General features: G+C 34.0%; 1 protein-coding gene across 1 annotated transcript in view; it reads right to left on the bottom strand.

The window, feature by feature from the left end:
• Positions 1-2,488: 2,488 nt before the first annotated feature.
• Hdx (highly divergent homeobox) overlaps positions 2,489-18,992 on the bottom strand; it is a 122,246-nt gene continuing 105,742 nt past the window's right edge. Inside the window, exons 8-10 of the mRNA XM_070040122.1 lie at positions 17,430-17,513; positions 8,031-8,153; positions 2,489-2,614 (exon numbers count right to left, since the gene is read on the bottom strand). Coding sequence (XP_069896223.1) covers positions 2,489-2,614; positions 8,031-8,153; positions 17,430-17,513 — 333 coding nt within the window. The remainder of the gene's footprint in view (positions 2,615-8,030; positions 8,154-17,429; positions 17,514-18,992) is intronic.

Genomic DNA, 18,992 nt, shown 5'->3' with positions numbered 1-18,992 from the left:
TGAGCTGTTTAGCTCAAAGCGAATGCTTTACCATTTGAGCCACAGTTCCACTTCTGGTTTTTCTGATGGTTTATTGGAGATAAGAATCTCAAGGACTTTCCTGCCCGTGCTGGCTTTGAACAGTGATCCTCAGATCTCAGCCTCCTGAGTAGCTAAGATTACAAGCATGGGCCACTGGCGCCCTGCTTCACAAGGGAACTTTAAGCAGGGACAAGAGAATAATCTGCAATTTGTCACCAAAACGAAGAGCAGGATTCCTTCTATAACTAACACAAAGAAGAATCTATACATTAGTTATAATTTCTAGTTTAAAAACTTTTACTGATATATCTGAAAAATATAGTAAGAAATAATTGCCTCCTCCTGTATTTTTTTAAATAAAGCTTTGATTAGATAGCCTAGTCTAGATTTAAGATGACAATCTTCCTGTTTTAGCTTCCCTAATGCTGGATTATAGGCATATACCCCATATCCAGTGAAAATAATTCTTTTCCAAACCTACAGCTCTCTGAGAAATCCAATGTCTGTCACAATGTCTTCCCTTAGCAGGAGTTTAAGAAATAGTTTTAAATTAGTAGCTAATTTCTAAGATGTAAAAAATAAAACCCTTAGTGTTAAAAGATGGACTTTCCTCTCTATTCTGTAATGAGAACTAACTAGGGAGATGGTTTAAGTAAAGCAGAAGAACTCTGAGCTAAAAGATAAATTCATTGATTCATGGACTAGGAAGGAGACACTAGGATAGAAAGTTAAATGCTTCAATTTTTGCCATAGTATTTAAGAAATGGTGTTTTATTTTGTATTTCTTGTATATAGTGAGGAATCTATTTTATGAAGGGACTGACAGGATTGACAAATTGAATCCTAATATCTCAGGTTCTGTTACTAAGTGCTCTTCTTTTTCTGGAATTTGACTTGTCAGTAAGGTATACTAAACATTGTTTGCAAAGAGCTATATGGTCTTAGTTAAAAGAGAACATACCTGACTAATAAACTATCTCTGCCAACAAAGGAACCATGGCAGTGTTATGACAGCAATATCAAATCAAGCAAATACTTCACAAACTGAAGGATCACCAATGAACTTATTGATGCAGGGAGAAGCGGACACTTCAAGGTTAAAGAGACTCATGGTTACCTTTCTGCACTCATAAAATTAGTATCAGTGATTCCAAATTAGAATTGGCACTAATGTAAAAAATTGTAAATATCTGAAACTCAATGACCAAAAATATCCATCAAACTACTTCATTAATTTTTTTAGGTATAGATAAGTTAATCATGCAACAAATTCCACACTGCCAGGTTACCAATATATGATACTTTGAGCTTAGGGAGAAACTACCATAGCTTTTATGGGTCTTAGTAATACTATCTGGTTCCTTGGAAGGGAAGGTCTGCAAAGAACAGTCTCAGTATGTTGCCCTTGGGTTCCCACTAACAGAGAAACTAGGAATCATGGCCATTTTAGGTATATATACAGAGAATAGTATCCAGGAAATTCAGAAGACTGTGATTTACAATCAAAGAAATAGAAATTAAAAAAATATTATCCTTGGCTGATTGCTCTGTACAGGCCTTATGTAGAAATGAGGTAAATTCTGTGGCAAAGCTGAGTGACTAGATTAAAAAAAATCTCAGTGGCTTACCTGGACTTCATGTTTCATAAAATGTAACAACTGAAAAAATATTATGAAGATGGTGATAAACTTGAAATATTTGTGCAACATTTTGTCTTAATTATACAACTTTACTATTACAGTGTGAATCATCAATATTTGTCATTTGTAGCATCAAAGAATTCCCATTCAGACTAATGATTTATTTGACTTTATGTTGGTGAATTGACTTTCCCTAATGTTTCCCCCTTCCCTTGGATTAGTTAATAGAAGAATACCAAAATTTATAATTGGACACTAATAAATCACTTTAGTTTTCAATTATTAGCTTAAGTCAAATTCTGATAAGGGTGGAAAAATAAATCCCACTACTCATCCAGGTTAAATATTTTGAAAAGTTATTCCTTTAATTTTTAGTTAATTTTTCCTGAGTAAAAGTATAGGGAAATAGGAAAAGGAAAGAGGAAGAAAGATGTAATGGCTACAAAAAGGCTAAATAAAGTGTTTTTGACTTTGTAAGATATGTAGAAATACGGTTCTTTTTGCATTTCTGGTTAAAATATGAACTAAAGTTCTTATAAAAAGCAAAGCAAAACTCATTCAGAAATTAGACATAATCCATATAAAGGATGACTTGCTCAAAATTATTTTCCAGAGTTCTATTAGTTTGCTCTCAAGCAATGCTTTTAAATTTTACATGCATTATTTTTTGCTTTGTAGCCATTATATCTTTTTCTTCCTTCACAGAATAGGTTTGTTTCAACAATTTGTTTTTCCAACTGAATACTATTAGGGCAACAGAATGTAGTTATTTTGAAATGCACACCTGTTAGGTAGCCAAAGGACTACATCATATATCCCCCCTCAAATCACAAACAGTCCGAGGCATTCTTCACTGATAAAGAAGACACACTGAATGAGGTATCATCAGGCTCTGGCGAGGCATGATTGAAATCCATCTCTTCTAATTCAGGAGGTAAATCTGACAGCAATGCCTGAGTCAGAAAGAACATTTTTTTGAATTAATATGTGAATTTTAGAAATTATATATAATAACACAATCCTCACATTTTGATATATTCTATGGAAATAAAAATGTATATTTCCCTCTAAGGATCATATGCCTTACCAAAAAGAAAAAATTCTTCACACATTATTAAGGAAATAAGAAAATACTAAACACTAAGAGTGTGGATAATGTAGAATAAAATCCTATAACAAGAGAAAATCAGGAGGAAAATGAGCAACTATTCTGAGTCAAGTGCTTTTAAGTGTTTGAGCTAAGTGATTTTCATACTAGTTTTGAGTGTTCACTGATCACTGCTAAAGGGCTTTAAAAGTGTATCTTTTATTAAAATATCCATGTCTGGCTATGCTATCCTTTATACAAAATCACAAAGGACCATTTCGTTCTTCATTGGGTGAATAAACTCAGAAAAGAAGTTCTGCTATTCTATTTTAACTTTAGCAACTTGAAAAGAGTAACTTTTACCCTTTTCCTTAGGCTATAGCCATATGTACAGATGGCAAACACCAAATAGGGCCAGTTCAGTTGGTGAATCTTGCTGTTGTAATGATGTATCTGGAGGGATGCTCATTCCTCTGCGGGAGTAATTAGGATAAGCCAAGAATTGTGAATTAAGCTTGGTCATGGTCTGTTTCATAGGGACTTGCAGAACATGCATCTATACTAGAGAAATAAATGACTAACCAGGTTTTATGTGGTTGACAGTGCTCATTCCCACTTGACCATAAGAAATTGGACATAAATGATTGATTTGCTGCTCCCAATACTGAAAATAATGTAGCATATCTGGCAATTTTTACACAACATTATTTGTAATATGGGCTTTCGGTACAGTGGCAAACAAGCACAAAGGGACATGATACAAATGAAATCTTGCCACTCTCCAATTAAGGAATGGAAATACAGGGCCTGTTGGAGAACATATAAAATCTACAGTTGAGATAAGAAGTATTGTCCTATTTTCTTTTTTCTTTTTGTTTTTTTCTTCTTTTGTTTTTTGTTGGTCTTAGGGCTTGAACTCTGGGTTTGGGTGCTGTCCCTCAGCTCTTCAGCTCAAGGCAAGTGTTCTACTGCTTGAGCCACAGCACTACTTCCGGTTTTCTAGTGGTTTATTGGAGATAAGAGTCTCATGGCCTTTCCTGCCCGGGCTGGCTTTGAACAGTGATCCTCAGATCTCAGCCTCCTGAGTAGCTAAGATTACAGGCGTGAGCCACCAACCAGCACCCGGCTCCTATTTTCTTTTCTTTTTTCTTTTTCTTTTTGGTACATTTGTTATTGTAAAAATGTTGTACAGAGGGGTTACTGTTACATGAGCAAGGTAATGAGTACATTTCTTCTTTTCTTTATTAAAAGAAGTGACAGCTATACATCCTACACTTTTTGCCTTGTAGCACAGATTAAAACTTTCTACATTTTGTCAGGCAGTGTAACAAAAGACTGGCTTCTATGTGGGAAAAAAGAACGCTGCTATTTATTTTATATCATTGTTTTCTATGAACTTCTTGCTGAAAAGAGTATTAATAAAGTAGCATAAAAGTTCAACATGTTTTCTGTGGTGTTGAGTTACAGTACTAGGACACAGAACCATTGTCTTCTAGAACAACAGTATATCAAGAACCCAATTTAGGTACAATGGAGCCTTTGCTGTGTTGGGTGATCAGATCAAACTATCAGTAATACATCACTGGATTAAGTTTGCTATGCAATTTCGAATATGTTCTATTAAGGAGGGAAAAGTGTTCAAATTATCACTCACTTAACATGTGCTTAAAAACCAAGTGGATGAGGAGATTTAATTATATTCTAAATTCTGATGGAGAAACCTAAAAATCAAAGTGGCCATTATCATTACTTCATCATTGAATTAAGTGTAGTTAACTAAAATGAGCATAGTAAGATACATGAAAACTTGAATAGATTAGGCAATATATGGTACTGTGAATGTACAAATTTCGCTTCCAAAATTTTTCTTTAGTGTGTCACTTGATTGCAGTATTGGAACACCAAACAGATGTTTGCATGATGATAATAATCATTGGGGCTGCCTTTTTATAGAGATTAAAGCCAACACAATTAACTTTCCTTTTTTTGTTCTTGGTTTTCTATATTAGGAACCAAACTCAGGGTCTTATACTTGCTAGACAGTTGCTATACTACTGAGCTACATTCCCATATCCAATTTTGTTTAATATATGTTCTTCAGCAATCACAACTATCTGACCAAGTATCATCTTTGTCAAGAAATCAATAGTAATTTTGGCATGCATACAATCTCCAAAACACTCTTTGTATGTACTAAGGTGTGAATGTTTTAACTGCTAAATGATACTCATTTTCATTTTCCTTGAAAAGTGGAGAGACTGAAGTTTAAGAATGGCAATTAATTTGGCTAAGATCATATAGTGAAGTATCAGGGGTAATGAATTTCATAACTAATGACAGAACAATGCTAGAAACATTGTTTTAATTTTAAAATGGCAAAAAATTAAAAAGCAGACAAAAAACTTTTGACTCTGGTTTTGGTACACACCAGTAATTCCAGTAATAAGGAGGCTGAAGCAAGATAATTGAGAGTTAAAAGCTAACTCTGTCTTTATAGCAAGTGGCTACAAAACGAGTTCCAGTTCTCCCTGTGCTACATAGTAAGATTCTATCTCAAAAAAAATCACCAATAACCAAACATAAAATCAAACGTGGTATCATGTAATGTTTCAGTCACAGAGAATCATGCTTTTCAAAATCCTGGATTTCTTCCCAAGACCAAAATATTCTGTAGACCACTCATTTTATTCAGTTTATCTAAACCAATATTAAAAAATCAAAGAAAGGTTGGACAAATGGGATTGCATGAAACTGCAGAGCTTCTGCAAGGCAAAGGACATAGCTAGCAAGATCAATAGAAAGCCATGGATTGGGAGAAGATCTTCACTAGCCAAACAACAGTCACATATCTAAAATATACTTAGAGCTCAAAAAATTAAATCCCCCAACAACAAATCCTCAAAGGAACAACTGCCTAATAAATAAGTGGGCTAAAGACTTAAAGAGAAATTTCTCTGAAAAGGAAATAGTAATGCCCAATAGACACATGAAGAAAAAATATTAAAGTTTTTAAAAATAGAATGCATCGGGGCACCAGTAGCTTATGCCTGTAATCCTGGCTCCTCAGAGAAGGCTTAGATTTGAGGATATGGTTCAAAGCCAGCCCAGGAAGTGGGTTCAAATGGTAGAGCAGTAACCTTGAACAAAAATTCTCAGGGACATTGCCCAAGCCCTGAGTTCAAGCCCCAGGATCAGCACAATAGAAGAAAGCGGTGACAGTGATTCACTTTTATTAGGCAGGACAAAAATTATTTCCAGAAATAACCCTCTAAACATTCTATAGTACAAAGATCAAGCACTTAAGAGATTACTAGATTACTTTCATAGACTACTACTGTTTGTTCCTACATTTACATATATGCATGTTATAAATAAAAATGCATATATAAAGAAAAACAGATACCTATATATATTATACATATATAAGTATGTAAATACCTGTATATTATATTTACATATATAAAAATGTATATATCTAATAAAATTATATGTTTAGATGCATTTATATTTATACTTGAAATTATATAGTCCAGACCAGCCTCGAACTTGTGATCCTCCAATTCCAGTTGCTGGAATTTCAGGTTTTTGGGCCTTTTACGTTTTGAAATAATATTTTAAGGTCCACCTGCCAATCTCAAAAAGGAAAATCAATGGTTTCTATTTTGTTTGCTGACTATATAGGCTGTAACAGTTAGTACAACTTTTGTATCACTTTTTCTTTTAGCCAAGTATTTTTCCATATCTTAGTTCACTAGATTTTTTTTATCAGAGCAACAATAGAATAGCAGAAGAAAAGCAAAAATAACACAATTACTTTTCTCATTTGTTACTGATCTTTGAGAAAGAATCAAGTCAAAGAAAAACTTAGAATAAGAAAATAAGTTAGAGTTTATATGCTATTCCTAGTTGTCAAGAGATATAGATAACTGATAGTTAACTGGTCATATAGCTAAATTCAAGCCATGCTATGATGTTTGGGACTGGAAACACATTCCAAGTTATTTTGAGGTTGGACCTAATTTTGTGGGGTGTTTTAAACCGTTATTTAAAATTTATGAGACTCTCATGTTCAAGACTACCACTTCTTTCATTTAAAATTGGTATTTTGGGTGTCTATAAGCAAGCACATTTTCAGCATGTTATTCCAGTAAGCCTAACTCACATAATGAAGCAATCTACTTAAAGAAAGCTGGCAACAGTAACTGAAGGCTACTGTCTTGGGATGTATATATGTGTTCAGGGCTGAGGGAGTAAAATTCATGTAACTTGACACATAATATACACACTAGCATGAGTCTCATGAGAATATTCTTCCAGTTTAAAATTTTGTGGTTCAAAATGCCAGTTAAATATATAAAGCCTTTTTTCTTTGAAAAAGGGGAGAATTATTAGATGTTAAGACTTTAATCTTCTCCCTCGAGATGCTCTAGATGGGCTATGTATGTACAGTCTTGCCTAGGCATAAGGCATGGATTTTTGTACTCCTGATATTTCTTGCTGAATAAAACCTACAGAGAGTTCTTACTAAATAATAGTGTGTCTGACTCTGCCCATATAGAACTCCTATGATAAGGATTCAGCATCTAGTCATACTATTCAGCAACAAATTTGTTGTGATTTAGTATTAATTGTAGCTTTGCATGTAATTACAGAATTCCTTTTCAATTCTAATTAAATAGTACATAGATTTCCATGATGATATGAAGTAAAAATTATGATTTGGAAGGAATTTGTATGCAACATTTCACAGCACCAAACAATGCATTTTTATCATTTCTGTGGAGCAGTAACTTTACTTACTTTTTAAAAAAGTGATGCATTATGTTAACAAAGAATTTAACAAAGTGATTCCATATTTTTTTTTACTGATGAGCAACATATCATTTGTGTACTCTAATTATAGCTGCCAGATAAATAAGATCCAGAGAGGTAAATAAATGCCTCAGTTCTTTTATTCACAAAATGTGGCTCTGTAGTTAAGATAGCCCCATCTCTACAAATAGAGAAATTTATTTGAAATTCAATTAAAAATTGGTTTCTTCCTGCTAAAGGCTAACCTGGGGTTAATAAAGTATATTAATAAGTTATTTTGATTTTCCACAGTAGTAGTGAATACCCACTCTCAAGAAAATTACTGTTTAAAAAGATCATAAATTAGCAACAACTTCCTCCATGGCAAGCAAGGATGAAGAATAAAAATGAAAAAGTATGAAGAACCCAAGAGTGACATGCCATTTTTCATCATGATACATTATGGCTTACTAGTCTCTTCTGGGACCTACCTGCTGTTGTTCCTTATCATCAGCTTTCATAGCTAGTATCAAGTTTCTAACAAAAGTCTGAAGTTTAAAGTATTTTTGCTTTTGAATCTCTAGTTCATTTTCAATGAATCTGACTTCTTCATTCTGAAGAAAAAAAATCAAACAATAAAATTACCCTGTGTAAACCTTTTGTCTATATATATATATATATATATATATATACAAAACACAATGAAATTTTAAAAGAGGAATCAAATTAGAAAGACAATAAATAAAATAAAGGTTTAGTATAAAGAGATAAAAAATACAGAAAGAAATTATCTTGTTACTCAAAGGCTGACTTTTAGGTAAATTGACAACAGAAAAATTTTGTCAGGTTAAAATTCCAATCAACTAAATTTCAGTAAAGTGGTGGGGGGACAAGAAAACATTCTCTTCTTGGAAAGAATACTCTTATATCAAACCCAATTAGCATTTGGATTAGGATTACGAATAGAATCTAATTAACCCCAAGAGCAATGGCAGACTCAGCTATGCTGAATATGTCATTCAGAAGGCAAATACTGAAAACTAAAATATTTATTGGGGGATTGCAATTACTAAACTGTAAGTAGTTTGCTGAACTACGCAAAATTACTAAACTTAAGTAGTTTGCTGAACTACACATTATACAATGTCTGTTGTTTTGAAAATATCTCCTAATATATATAAGTTTGTCCAACTGAGTGAGACTGTTTCTCTTCACTATTTTTGCTAGTTGTTCAGGGAAAGAACATTAGACTAGGAGTTAGGGGTATTGTAGTACTAGATCTACTGTTAACTTTAAACTTAATTTCTCCAAGACTCCACTTACTAATCAGGAAAATGGCTATTATATTGATAATTCAAATTTTGAACTTCTACATTTTCACAGTTACAAGGTTTTAATAATATAATAACCAGGCAAATCTTCTGATTAGATTTATAATTAAAACAAGAGTAATCCAGAAGGTATAGTATTGACCAGGCACCAGTGGCTCACAACTATAATTCTAGCTACTCAGGAGGCTGAGATCTGAGGTTTGCAGTTTGAAGCCATCTTGGGCAAAAGGTCTGTGACACTCTTATCTCCAATTAACCACTAAAAAGCCAGAAGTGGAACTGTGGCTCAAGTGACAGAGGGCTAGACTTAAGCATAAAAGCTCAGAGACAGCTCTCATGCCCTAAATTCAATCCCAAGGACCAGCATGTGCGCGCACACACACACACACACACACACACACACACACACACACACACACACACACACACACACACAAAAATTGACAAAAGCATAGGCATACAGATCAATGTGACAGAATAGAGTCCAAAAATAGATCCACAGTTACATGAATGGTTATCAACAAAGGTTCTGAGGTCTTTCAAAGAAGAAACAAAGTCCAATTTTTAAAAACAAAATGCTTTAACATTATAAATTAACATGAAGAAATAAAGAATTATGGGCTTAGTGTGGTGCCACATGCCTGTGGTCCCAGATACGTGGGAAGTGGAAATAAGAGGACTTCTAGACTGAGACTAGCCTAGGCAAAAGTGTGAGACCCTTTCTGAAAAACAAACGAAAGCAAAAAGCTCTGGGCATGTGTCTCAAGGGTAGAGATTACCTAGCAACCGTAAGACCTTGAATGCAAAAAAACTTGAAAACAAAAAACATAATAGTAAAAAATGATCGTCCACCTTAGCCTCACATGAAATACAAAATATAATAATAAATAGATCATACAACTACACGTAAATTCTAAAATTGCACAATATATATAGAAAAATAGAAATATAGAGACCATGGGTAAGGCAAATTTTTCCTATGTAGTACACAAAATTATGAAACTGATGATTTCATTTACAAAACTGACTTCAAAAATCACTTTAATAAAAATAAAAAAGCAAAGGACATATTGGCAAAATACTTGCAATTTACATATCTGAAATTAAAGACTTCAAATTTGTAAAGAACATTTATAAATCAATTCAAAGACCAGCAGTAGACTGAAAACAGTCAAAATATCTGAATACACAGTTTATCAATAAAGTATATGATCTATATGCATATGAAAAATAGGACAATTTCCATTAAGGAAAAACAATTTAAAACTATGAGATATTAATATTAACATATTAGAACTACTAAAGTTAAAATGATTGACAAAATCAAGTACTCATGAGAATATGGAACAATTACAAATCTCTGGTAGGAGTGTGAAATGATACAGATACTTTAAAAAACATTTTCCTGGTTTTAATAAAATTCACCATATAATTTCTCACCTAGTAATTCTACTTTTAGGTGGTCCCTTAAAATGAAAAAAATAAGGAAGTGGCGCTGTAGCTCAAGTGGTAGAGAGCTTGCCTTGAGCTGAAGAGCTGAGGGACATAGCCCAGGCCCAGAGTTCAAGCCCCACGGCTGACAAAAAAAAAAAAAAAGAAAAAAATAACATATCTGCAGCATATTTATACATGAATATTTATAGAAGCTTTATTCATAATATCTACAAACCAGAAATATTCCAAACTTTTCTTAGCAAATAACTGAACTGTAGTGGTGATTATACAGATGTTTCCACTTGTCAAAACTCATTTAATTTATATTATAGAGAATAATTTGATTGTATTGAAATCACATAATACATGTGATTAAATGTACGAAACACACAACCAAGAATGGTGGTACAAACTTGCAGTACCATTTACACGTAAAGTCAGGCAGAAGATTGCAAATCTGAGGCCAGTATACTCTACATAGTGAGACTGTTTTATAAGAAAAATAAAGGGGCTGAGTGAGTAATCAATGGTAGAGTGCAAGCTTAAGGTTCAGGATTCAATACCCAGCCAATTCCTCCCCCCTAATAAAATAACAATAAGAAAACCAACACCTACAAGGGCAACAATAACAACAACAATGCACACACAACACTTCAAAGAAAGAAATCATCTAGGCATATTGATGCATATCTATAATCTCAGAACTCAAGAGGACTGAGGAAAAAGGATTATGAGTTTGAGGACATCCCAGGTAACAAATGAGATTCTGTGTCAGAACAATACAAAACACCAAAACAAAATCATCCCTTCAGTCTAACTGAAGCTTTGTACTTTTGACCATCTGTCATCTTCCCCTTTCCTCATCCCCCACCATATGATAACCAACATTGTCCAGTTTTTTTGACTCTGATTGCTTTAGCTTCTACCTAAATGTGAGATCATGAATACTAGTCTTTCTATACTTATCATAATATTTTCCAATTCAATCCATGCCTTCAAAAATGATAAATATTCTTCATTTTTAAAGCTGAAGTATATGATATATATATATATGTGATGCATAGTTAATGATGTACACTTCAAAATTATTAAGAGAGCAAATATTCTTCACAAAGAAAATAGATATTTGTGGTGATGGATATGCTAATTAGATTGATTTAATTATTTCACATTGCATTAATAAATCATAGCATCATTTCTTACCTCATGAATATATAAACCAATATAATTTGTCAATTTACAATTAAACATAAACATTATGAAAATATAAGAAAGGACCTTGAAAGTGAGCTGTGACTATTCTTCCAGCTGGTGAACAGCACTAGTTTAAAAGAAAACTTAAAAATCAGTGCATTGGGGGCATTTTGTTGTCTCATTTGAGAATGATGCGGTAATATTAATCACATTCATTCTATGAACAGTTTGTTATGTTTTGTTATTGTAAAAATACTGTACAGAGGGGTTCTAGTTACATGAATAAGGCAATAAGTATATTTCCTATTGAGCACTGTTACCTCCTCCTTTGTTTTTACCTTACAATCCCTTCCCTTGCAACCTCCCCAACTCCTCCCTTCTCTCCCCAAAGTTGTAAAGGTAATTTTCAGCATAGTGTCTTGTACATCTCATTGTTACAGTGGGTCAACCTGTATCCATATTTCAGGATTTTGTTATTTCCCTTCCCCTCCCCAAATTAGAAAAATGTATATACAAGATGCATGGCACTGACATCAAAACAGTGAGAACAGGGGTTATACCTTGGGGGAAGAACATACAAAAGAAACAAAAAACACATATAGTACATTATAAATATGTTAACAACAATAGTAAGAGAGAAAAAAGTGTGTCCTTATCTTGGAATTCATTTCGCTTAACATCGTCTCATATGGTCATATGTACATAGCTTTTGACCTTTTCTGCTTGTTCTAGACATATAGTAGTTATTGCCAATAAGGGAACCCATGGGACCTATGTTCCTTTGGGCCTGGCTTACTTCACCTAATACAATTTTTTCCAAGTCTTTCCATTTCCTAAAAATTGGGCCATGTCATTCTTTCTGATGGAGGCATAGAATTCCATTATGTATGTATGTATGTATATATATATATATATATATATATATCATATTTTTTGATCCATTCATCTATGGAGGGGTATCTGGGTTGGTTCCATATCTTTGTTATGGCAAATAATGCTACTATAAACATAGTTGTGCTGGTAGCTTTAGTATGGTCTTGTTTGCGATCATTTGGGTAAATGCCCAAAAGTGGGATTGCTGGGTCATAGGGGAGCTCTATGTGGAGTCTTTCTTAAATTTTTATTTTTTTGTGTGAAAATACTGTACAGAGGGGTTACAATTACATGGGCAAGATAATGAGTACATTTCTTATCAAGCATTGTAGCCTCCTCCTTTGTTTCCCCTTCCCATCCCTTCCCATGCTCCCCCATCCCCCACACAATCCTCCCCGCTATGCCCCCGCCACCCCCCCCCACCAAAGTTGTAAAGTTCACTTTTCTACATAATGACTTGTACATCTCATTGTTGCAATGGGTCCACCAGTATCCTTATTTAAACGACTTGTTTTTCCCCTTCCCCTCCACAAATTATACCGACATCAAATACAGTGAAAGCAGGGGTTATACTGTGGGGGAGGGACATACAAAGCAACAAAGAAATAATCTTATAAATGTGTTAGAAACAATCACATGAAAGAAAAAAAACATTTGAATACATATCTTAGGGTTCATTTCCCTAACATCACCTTATCTGACCTTTTCTGCTTGACTCAGACATATAGTAGATATTGCAAATAAGGGAAACCATGGGACCTATGTTTCTTTGGGCCTGGCTTACTTCACTTAATATAATTTTTTCCAAGCCTTTCCATTTCCTAACAAATGGGGCAGTATCATTCTTTCTGATGGAAGCATAGAATTCCATTGTGTATATATACCACATTTTCTTGATCCATTCATCTACTGAGGGGCATCTGGGTTGGTTCCATATCTTAGCTATAGTAAATAGTGCTGCAATAAACATAGTCGTGCTGGTAGCTTTAGTGTGGTCTTGTTTGTAAACATTTGGGTAAATGCCAAAATGTGGGATTGCCTGGTCATAGGGGAGATCTATGTGGAGTCTTTGAGGAACCTCCATACTGCTTTCCAAAGTGGTTGAACAAGTTTACACTCCCACCAACAATACAGTAAGGTTCCCTTCTGGCCACATCCCCTGCAGTATCTGTTGCTATTAGTCATCTTGATTATAGCCATTCTAACTTGGGTGAGGTGGAATCTCAATGTTGTTTTGATTTGCATTTCTTTTATGGCTAGGGAGGTTGAGCATTTCTTCATGTGTCTATTGGCCATTCTTATTTCCTCTTCATAGATGTTTCTCTAAGTCTTTAGCCCACTTATTTATCAGGCAGTTGTTTCTTTGAGGATTTGTTGTTGGGGGATTTAATTTTTTGAGTTCTAAATATATTTTAGATATGAGACCCTTAGGCGTTGTATGGCTAGTAAAGATCTTACTAGCTATGTCCTTTGCTATGCAGAAGCTCTGCAATTTCACGCAAGCCCATTTGTCCAACCTTTCTTTGATTTGTTGTGTTTCAGAGTCTTTTTTTCTGCCTGTGCCAAGGAACCCTGGAGTTTCTCCTATTCCTTCTCGTAATGTTTTCAGGGTATATGAACATGTTTAAGACATCATTTATTTTACCAGCTCAGTTTAGAATTTACTTTATCTGATAAAACCTTTCTTTTCAGACCATTTAATATCAAGTGAAATGTGTACCAGCTAAATTCTTATCCAAAGAACCTTCAACTACCTAAGTTACAAGTAAACCTTAGAATAAAATTCACCATGCTTCATCTGTGTTTTATTCATTTACTTTACAAATTCTATGCCTATTCAGCTGAAGGCGAGTGCTCTACCACTTAAGCCATAGTTTTCTGGTGGTTTATTGGAGATAAGAGACACCTGGACTTTCCTGCCTGGGCTGGCTTTTAACCAAGATCCTCAGATCTCAGCCTCCTGGGTAGCTAGGATTACAGTCGTGAGCCAATGGCGCCCGGCTCAGGAAGTCTTTTTGAATACAGGAAATATCTATCTTCATTTTTGTAGGGCCTCTCTTGAATGCACTGTCTTTTAGACTTGCACTCACAGACCATCAAAAAGCATTTTGAAAACATTACATTTTTCAAAGTCAGAAACATCTTTTCATTTGCAGGTTTTAATTTTTCATGTAATATTTCTCCTCGGTATTTATGAAATGGTTGAAAACATCAACAGCTTTAAGATAGTTGAAAATTGTATTCATTTCCTTCTTTGTGATGCTTTTTTGCAAGCCTATTAAATGCTTCTTAGATTACAGCAGTAATTTATTTATTATTTAGAGATTTTTCCTAAGTAAATGGAATGCTTGTGCGAGAAACTAAGATAATTTAAGCCACTGAATTTCATATAGAAAAAAACTATCTTATTTTTCTTTTTGTTAAGATTATTCCTACATTCTCAGTGAATACCTTTCAATACCTCTCCAAGATTGTTGGGAGCACAAAAGGTTCCAGGTAGACCAGATATTTGATCACTGAGCGGGCTATTAATGGCTAACAAGCCTGAGGTTCTATGTTATTATATAGCTATTCATGCCTCAGGTACTGTTTACATCGATTTGTCTCATGAGCATAACACCTAGTAATATCAGTTTCTAGTGATGTATCTTAATCATTAACTCTGTCCAAACTGAGTGTTGATGGTTGTATATCAATAATGATCTAATTTACCATAAAATATTCATTTACTTTAATAAACTTCAAGAGTAATAGATTAATTCAATGTAGGAAACTTTATAATAGTCCATCTCTTGATCAAAATGGTATTAAAATTATTTCCAAAGACAAATTAAGTAATTTTTGCAATTAGTTAGCAATGAAAGTTACTGAACAATGATGGGCTCCAAGCAGGTAATGCATAGGGGAATAAACTCTCTGCTTTCAAGATACTTCTGATGAATACACATAAGAAATCAACAAAGTGATTTTCATTTCCAAACAAGGAATATTAACATCTATATTTAAATAGAGTGCAATAATTTTTTCCAAAGATAAGAAATGTCTGAATTGTAGTAAACATACTGATGTCTACAATGACAACTGCTATGTGAGGTTTAACCCAATCTTACTTTAAAATTAAAGTAACAAAGTTCATAAATGGGATAAACTGAAGTATTTAAAAAAATTATACACTGATATATTTTCTCTATAGGTAAGGATTTCTTTTAGAATTAAAGAAAGGAAGCTTAATATGGATGGTGTTATGCTGTGAAATATAGCCTTAATGGGATTGTGAGGAATTCCTTGTTCCCACAGTATTTATGAAACACTTGGTGGGTAAAATGTCCTTTAGAAGTCAGTAAAAGCGCTAATTTCCATTTCTTCCCTGGACTCTGTTCGGCCCTGCCCTAGTCTTTAGCTTCTCAAATGGGCTGCCCTGCTGATGAGAGAAGTCTTGGAAAGAATCCTGAGTCCTGGGCTCAACCCTATCTGACCTGGTGGAGAGTGCTAAGTGCAGCACACTTAACAGCTGTCCTTCTTGTCTGTACTTTCCATAGCCTGTGCCAAGTGGTGGCCTGCAGAGTCATTTTAATCCTCAACTGGGTATTTAGAAATATTATATGACCATGTAGGAGAGATTAGCATGATCTCTTGTACTTCAGGACCAACAACTTTATAATTCTCTTAGCTGGAAATACAGTTTAAATAAAACATTGTATCATGTTCTTTGACCAGATAGCAATTAAATTCCAAAAGACAATTTCCTTCTGTGTTTACCATGTTCAATATTTTAAAGCTTGACATGTTATGAACATTTGGAAAACAGAATCTGTTGGATGACATAAAATTTAATTATAGTAAAACTAAAAAGATTTTTGAGAAAGTGACAGCTGTTGTCTTTTCTGATTAAATGCTCTTAAGATTACAAGTCTCTGCTCTAAACAATGATGACATTATACAAAAAGAAATTTTGTATTTTGAAACAAAGACTGTAGAGCCAAAATTTCAGAACATCCCAAAGTTACCCTGCAAGATAGGATACAAATTAGTCCTTCTGCATCTATGTAGAAAACATATTGACATACAGATTGATATCTTATGTCAATCTGTTTAATATAAACAAAATTATGTATGGCATGCTGTCAAAGGAAGCCTTTCAGCTGAGTAACAGGAGACATTAAGAAAAGGGCATTTCTATTCATATTCATTGTATATTTTTTAGAATTGTTTTCAAAATTCTCCTGGAATAAGTATATTATATATATATGTATATGTATATATATGTGTATATATATGTATATATATATATATGTATATATTTGTCAGTCATGGGGCCTGAACTCTGGGCCTGGGCGCTGTCCCTCAGCTCTTCAGTTCAAGGCTAGAGACCTACCACTTGAACCACAGTACCACTTCTGGCTTTTTCTGCTTATGTGATACTGAGGAATCGAACCCAGGGCCGCATGCATGCAAGGCAAGCACTCTACCACTGAGCCACCTTCCCAGCCCAGTATATATATATATATATATATTGTATTTGGCATAGTTGCAGTCCAAGATAAAATAAGGGTCACTGGAAAACAATCTGTCCTTTACTGCCATTGATTTTTACTGCCATTGATTTCCTCCTGCTCCTGCTCCTGCTTCTCCTCCTCCTTCTCCTCCTCTTCTTTCTCTGCCTCTGTCTCTGCCTCTCCTTTTCTTCCTTTTTGGTCTCTGCTGCACTCCTGGGTTCAAGTGATTCTTCCACCTAAGTAGCTGGGTCTATAAGCATGATGCATCATGCTTGCCCCTTTTATCATTATTTTAAAAGAGCATTGCCTTTGAAAATGTTTGGGCATACATTACACATTAACCACCGCTACATACTGTTCCCATTTCCAGGCACCAGTAAACTATTTAAAACCATAGTCACTAAACCAGACAAAATTAACAAAAATACCCAGCACTCTGATTGTCAAATTGGCTAAGAAAAAGAATGCTTAATATGCTAAATAGGAGTAACATAGGTAATGTCAATGTCTGCCTCATTTAATACTTTGTCCTAATGTATGTAAATTTTGAAATTACTTTTACCTTATAATCCAAGAGAGAATTCACTTGTTCCACTTCAGAATTACTTATCATATCACTTTCTTCATCATCGATAATTTCTATTTTCTATAACAAAAGTAGGGAAGTTTTCACAAATAAATGAATGAATACATTTACATGTCAGATCACTATACTCAATGTATAGCACATATATCTATTGAATGTTTAGGTTTAGTGACTGAGTTATCTAGCTATCAAAAAGAAACTGATCATGGACTAACCCCTTATGTTACACACTATGTATGTTGTCCTACTTCTTCCTACCTTTAATGGATGACTCCTTAGAAAATAAAAAATTAATATTATTTAAACAAAATTCTTTTTATCCTTGAAACAAAAAGCACCCCACATGCATTCAACTCTGCTTAAATAGCGCCCTCCTGTGATAAGAAACTCTCCTCCTGTAAGGAAGGGTAGTATATTTTAGTGGTAAGCATATATAATTGTTAGCAAGGGCTTTCTTTTCTTTTGCTACATTAGTCTTCTTTACTTTACTGGAAAATGACAACATATTGCATGTTATTCAAAGCGAGATACATTTTTTTAAAAATTACATATTTACTGCTTTCCATTAGCTAGATAATTGAAAGCAGAGCTCTATGATGTAATGATGTAAACTGTGTGGTGATTTTGTTTCTTCACCAGACAGTAACAAAGGGAGTGACAAGCAAAGAGAGATAGAGGGAGAGGCAAAACTGTCTTTAGCTTTAGAATTAAGGGACAACATAGTTTGCTAGTATCTTGTCCATAGTAGGCACTAATTTTTTGTCAAAAGAATGGCCAAAATGGCTTAGTGCTGACTAAAAGAACAATAATAAGTTCTGTCCATGAGGGTAGGGTAAATTCTTTAGTCATATAACACTTTTTGAACAGTAATGTTAAAAGATAATAAAATCAGCTCTACATTTTTCTTTCACATGAAAAAACATATTCCAGAAGAAAAACATCTTTAAATATTTAAATTCTGCTAACCCAGAGAAAAGTTCTAAAAGGGAAAAGGTAAGCTAGATTCAGAAACTAAAAAAACCTATCAAAAACAAGCACACGAATAGCAGCATGTAGTAGGAAGAATTTGAAATGAGGTTTCCTATCCAGCAATATATAATGGTGATTAAAAGTCATAAGCAAACTTGGAATGATCATATTTAACATATTGCCTACAAGGATACAATATCATTACAAGGCTCCTGACCTGCAGACTTCTGAGTCAGAAGGACAACTGCAATGATATTGCTTTCTACTACTGCCTGGAGATGAATCTAATGTTTTTTTCCCATTATAATCACTATAAACGAGGTTTAATCATGTTGGCTCTGCCTAGACCTCAGATTTCATACTTCTTTTTTATGTTTTCTATATTCTCTCCCTATTTGGGTTGGTTTTGAGCAAAAGGAGCTAGGTAATTTAGAAAGGAAGGCACCAAAGGCCAGTGTATAGATTTGTGCATATAAATAGGTCTAATATATCTGGGTGATTTGTCATCCATGAATAATTGGGGGCATTCAAAAGTTACAGTGAGAAGGTATCAACCTTTGAAAGTTTGGA

The sequence above is a fragment of the Dipodomys merriami genome, unplaced genomic scaffold, assembly GCF_024711535.1.
Source record: "Dipodomys merriami isolate MVZ:Mamm:240054 unplaced genomic scaffold, mDipMer1.0.p SCAF_3, whole genome shotgun sequence".
Lineage (NCBI taxonomy): Eukaryota > Metazoa > Chordata > Mammalia > Rodentia > Heteromyidae > Dipodomys > Dipodomys merriami.
Note: the sequence above shows the minus strand (reverse complement) of the source record. Positions and strands in the feature narration are given on the sequence as shown.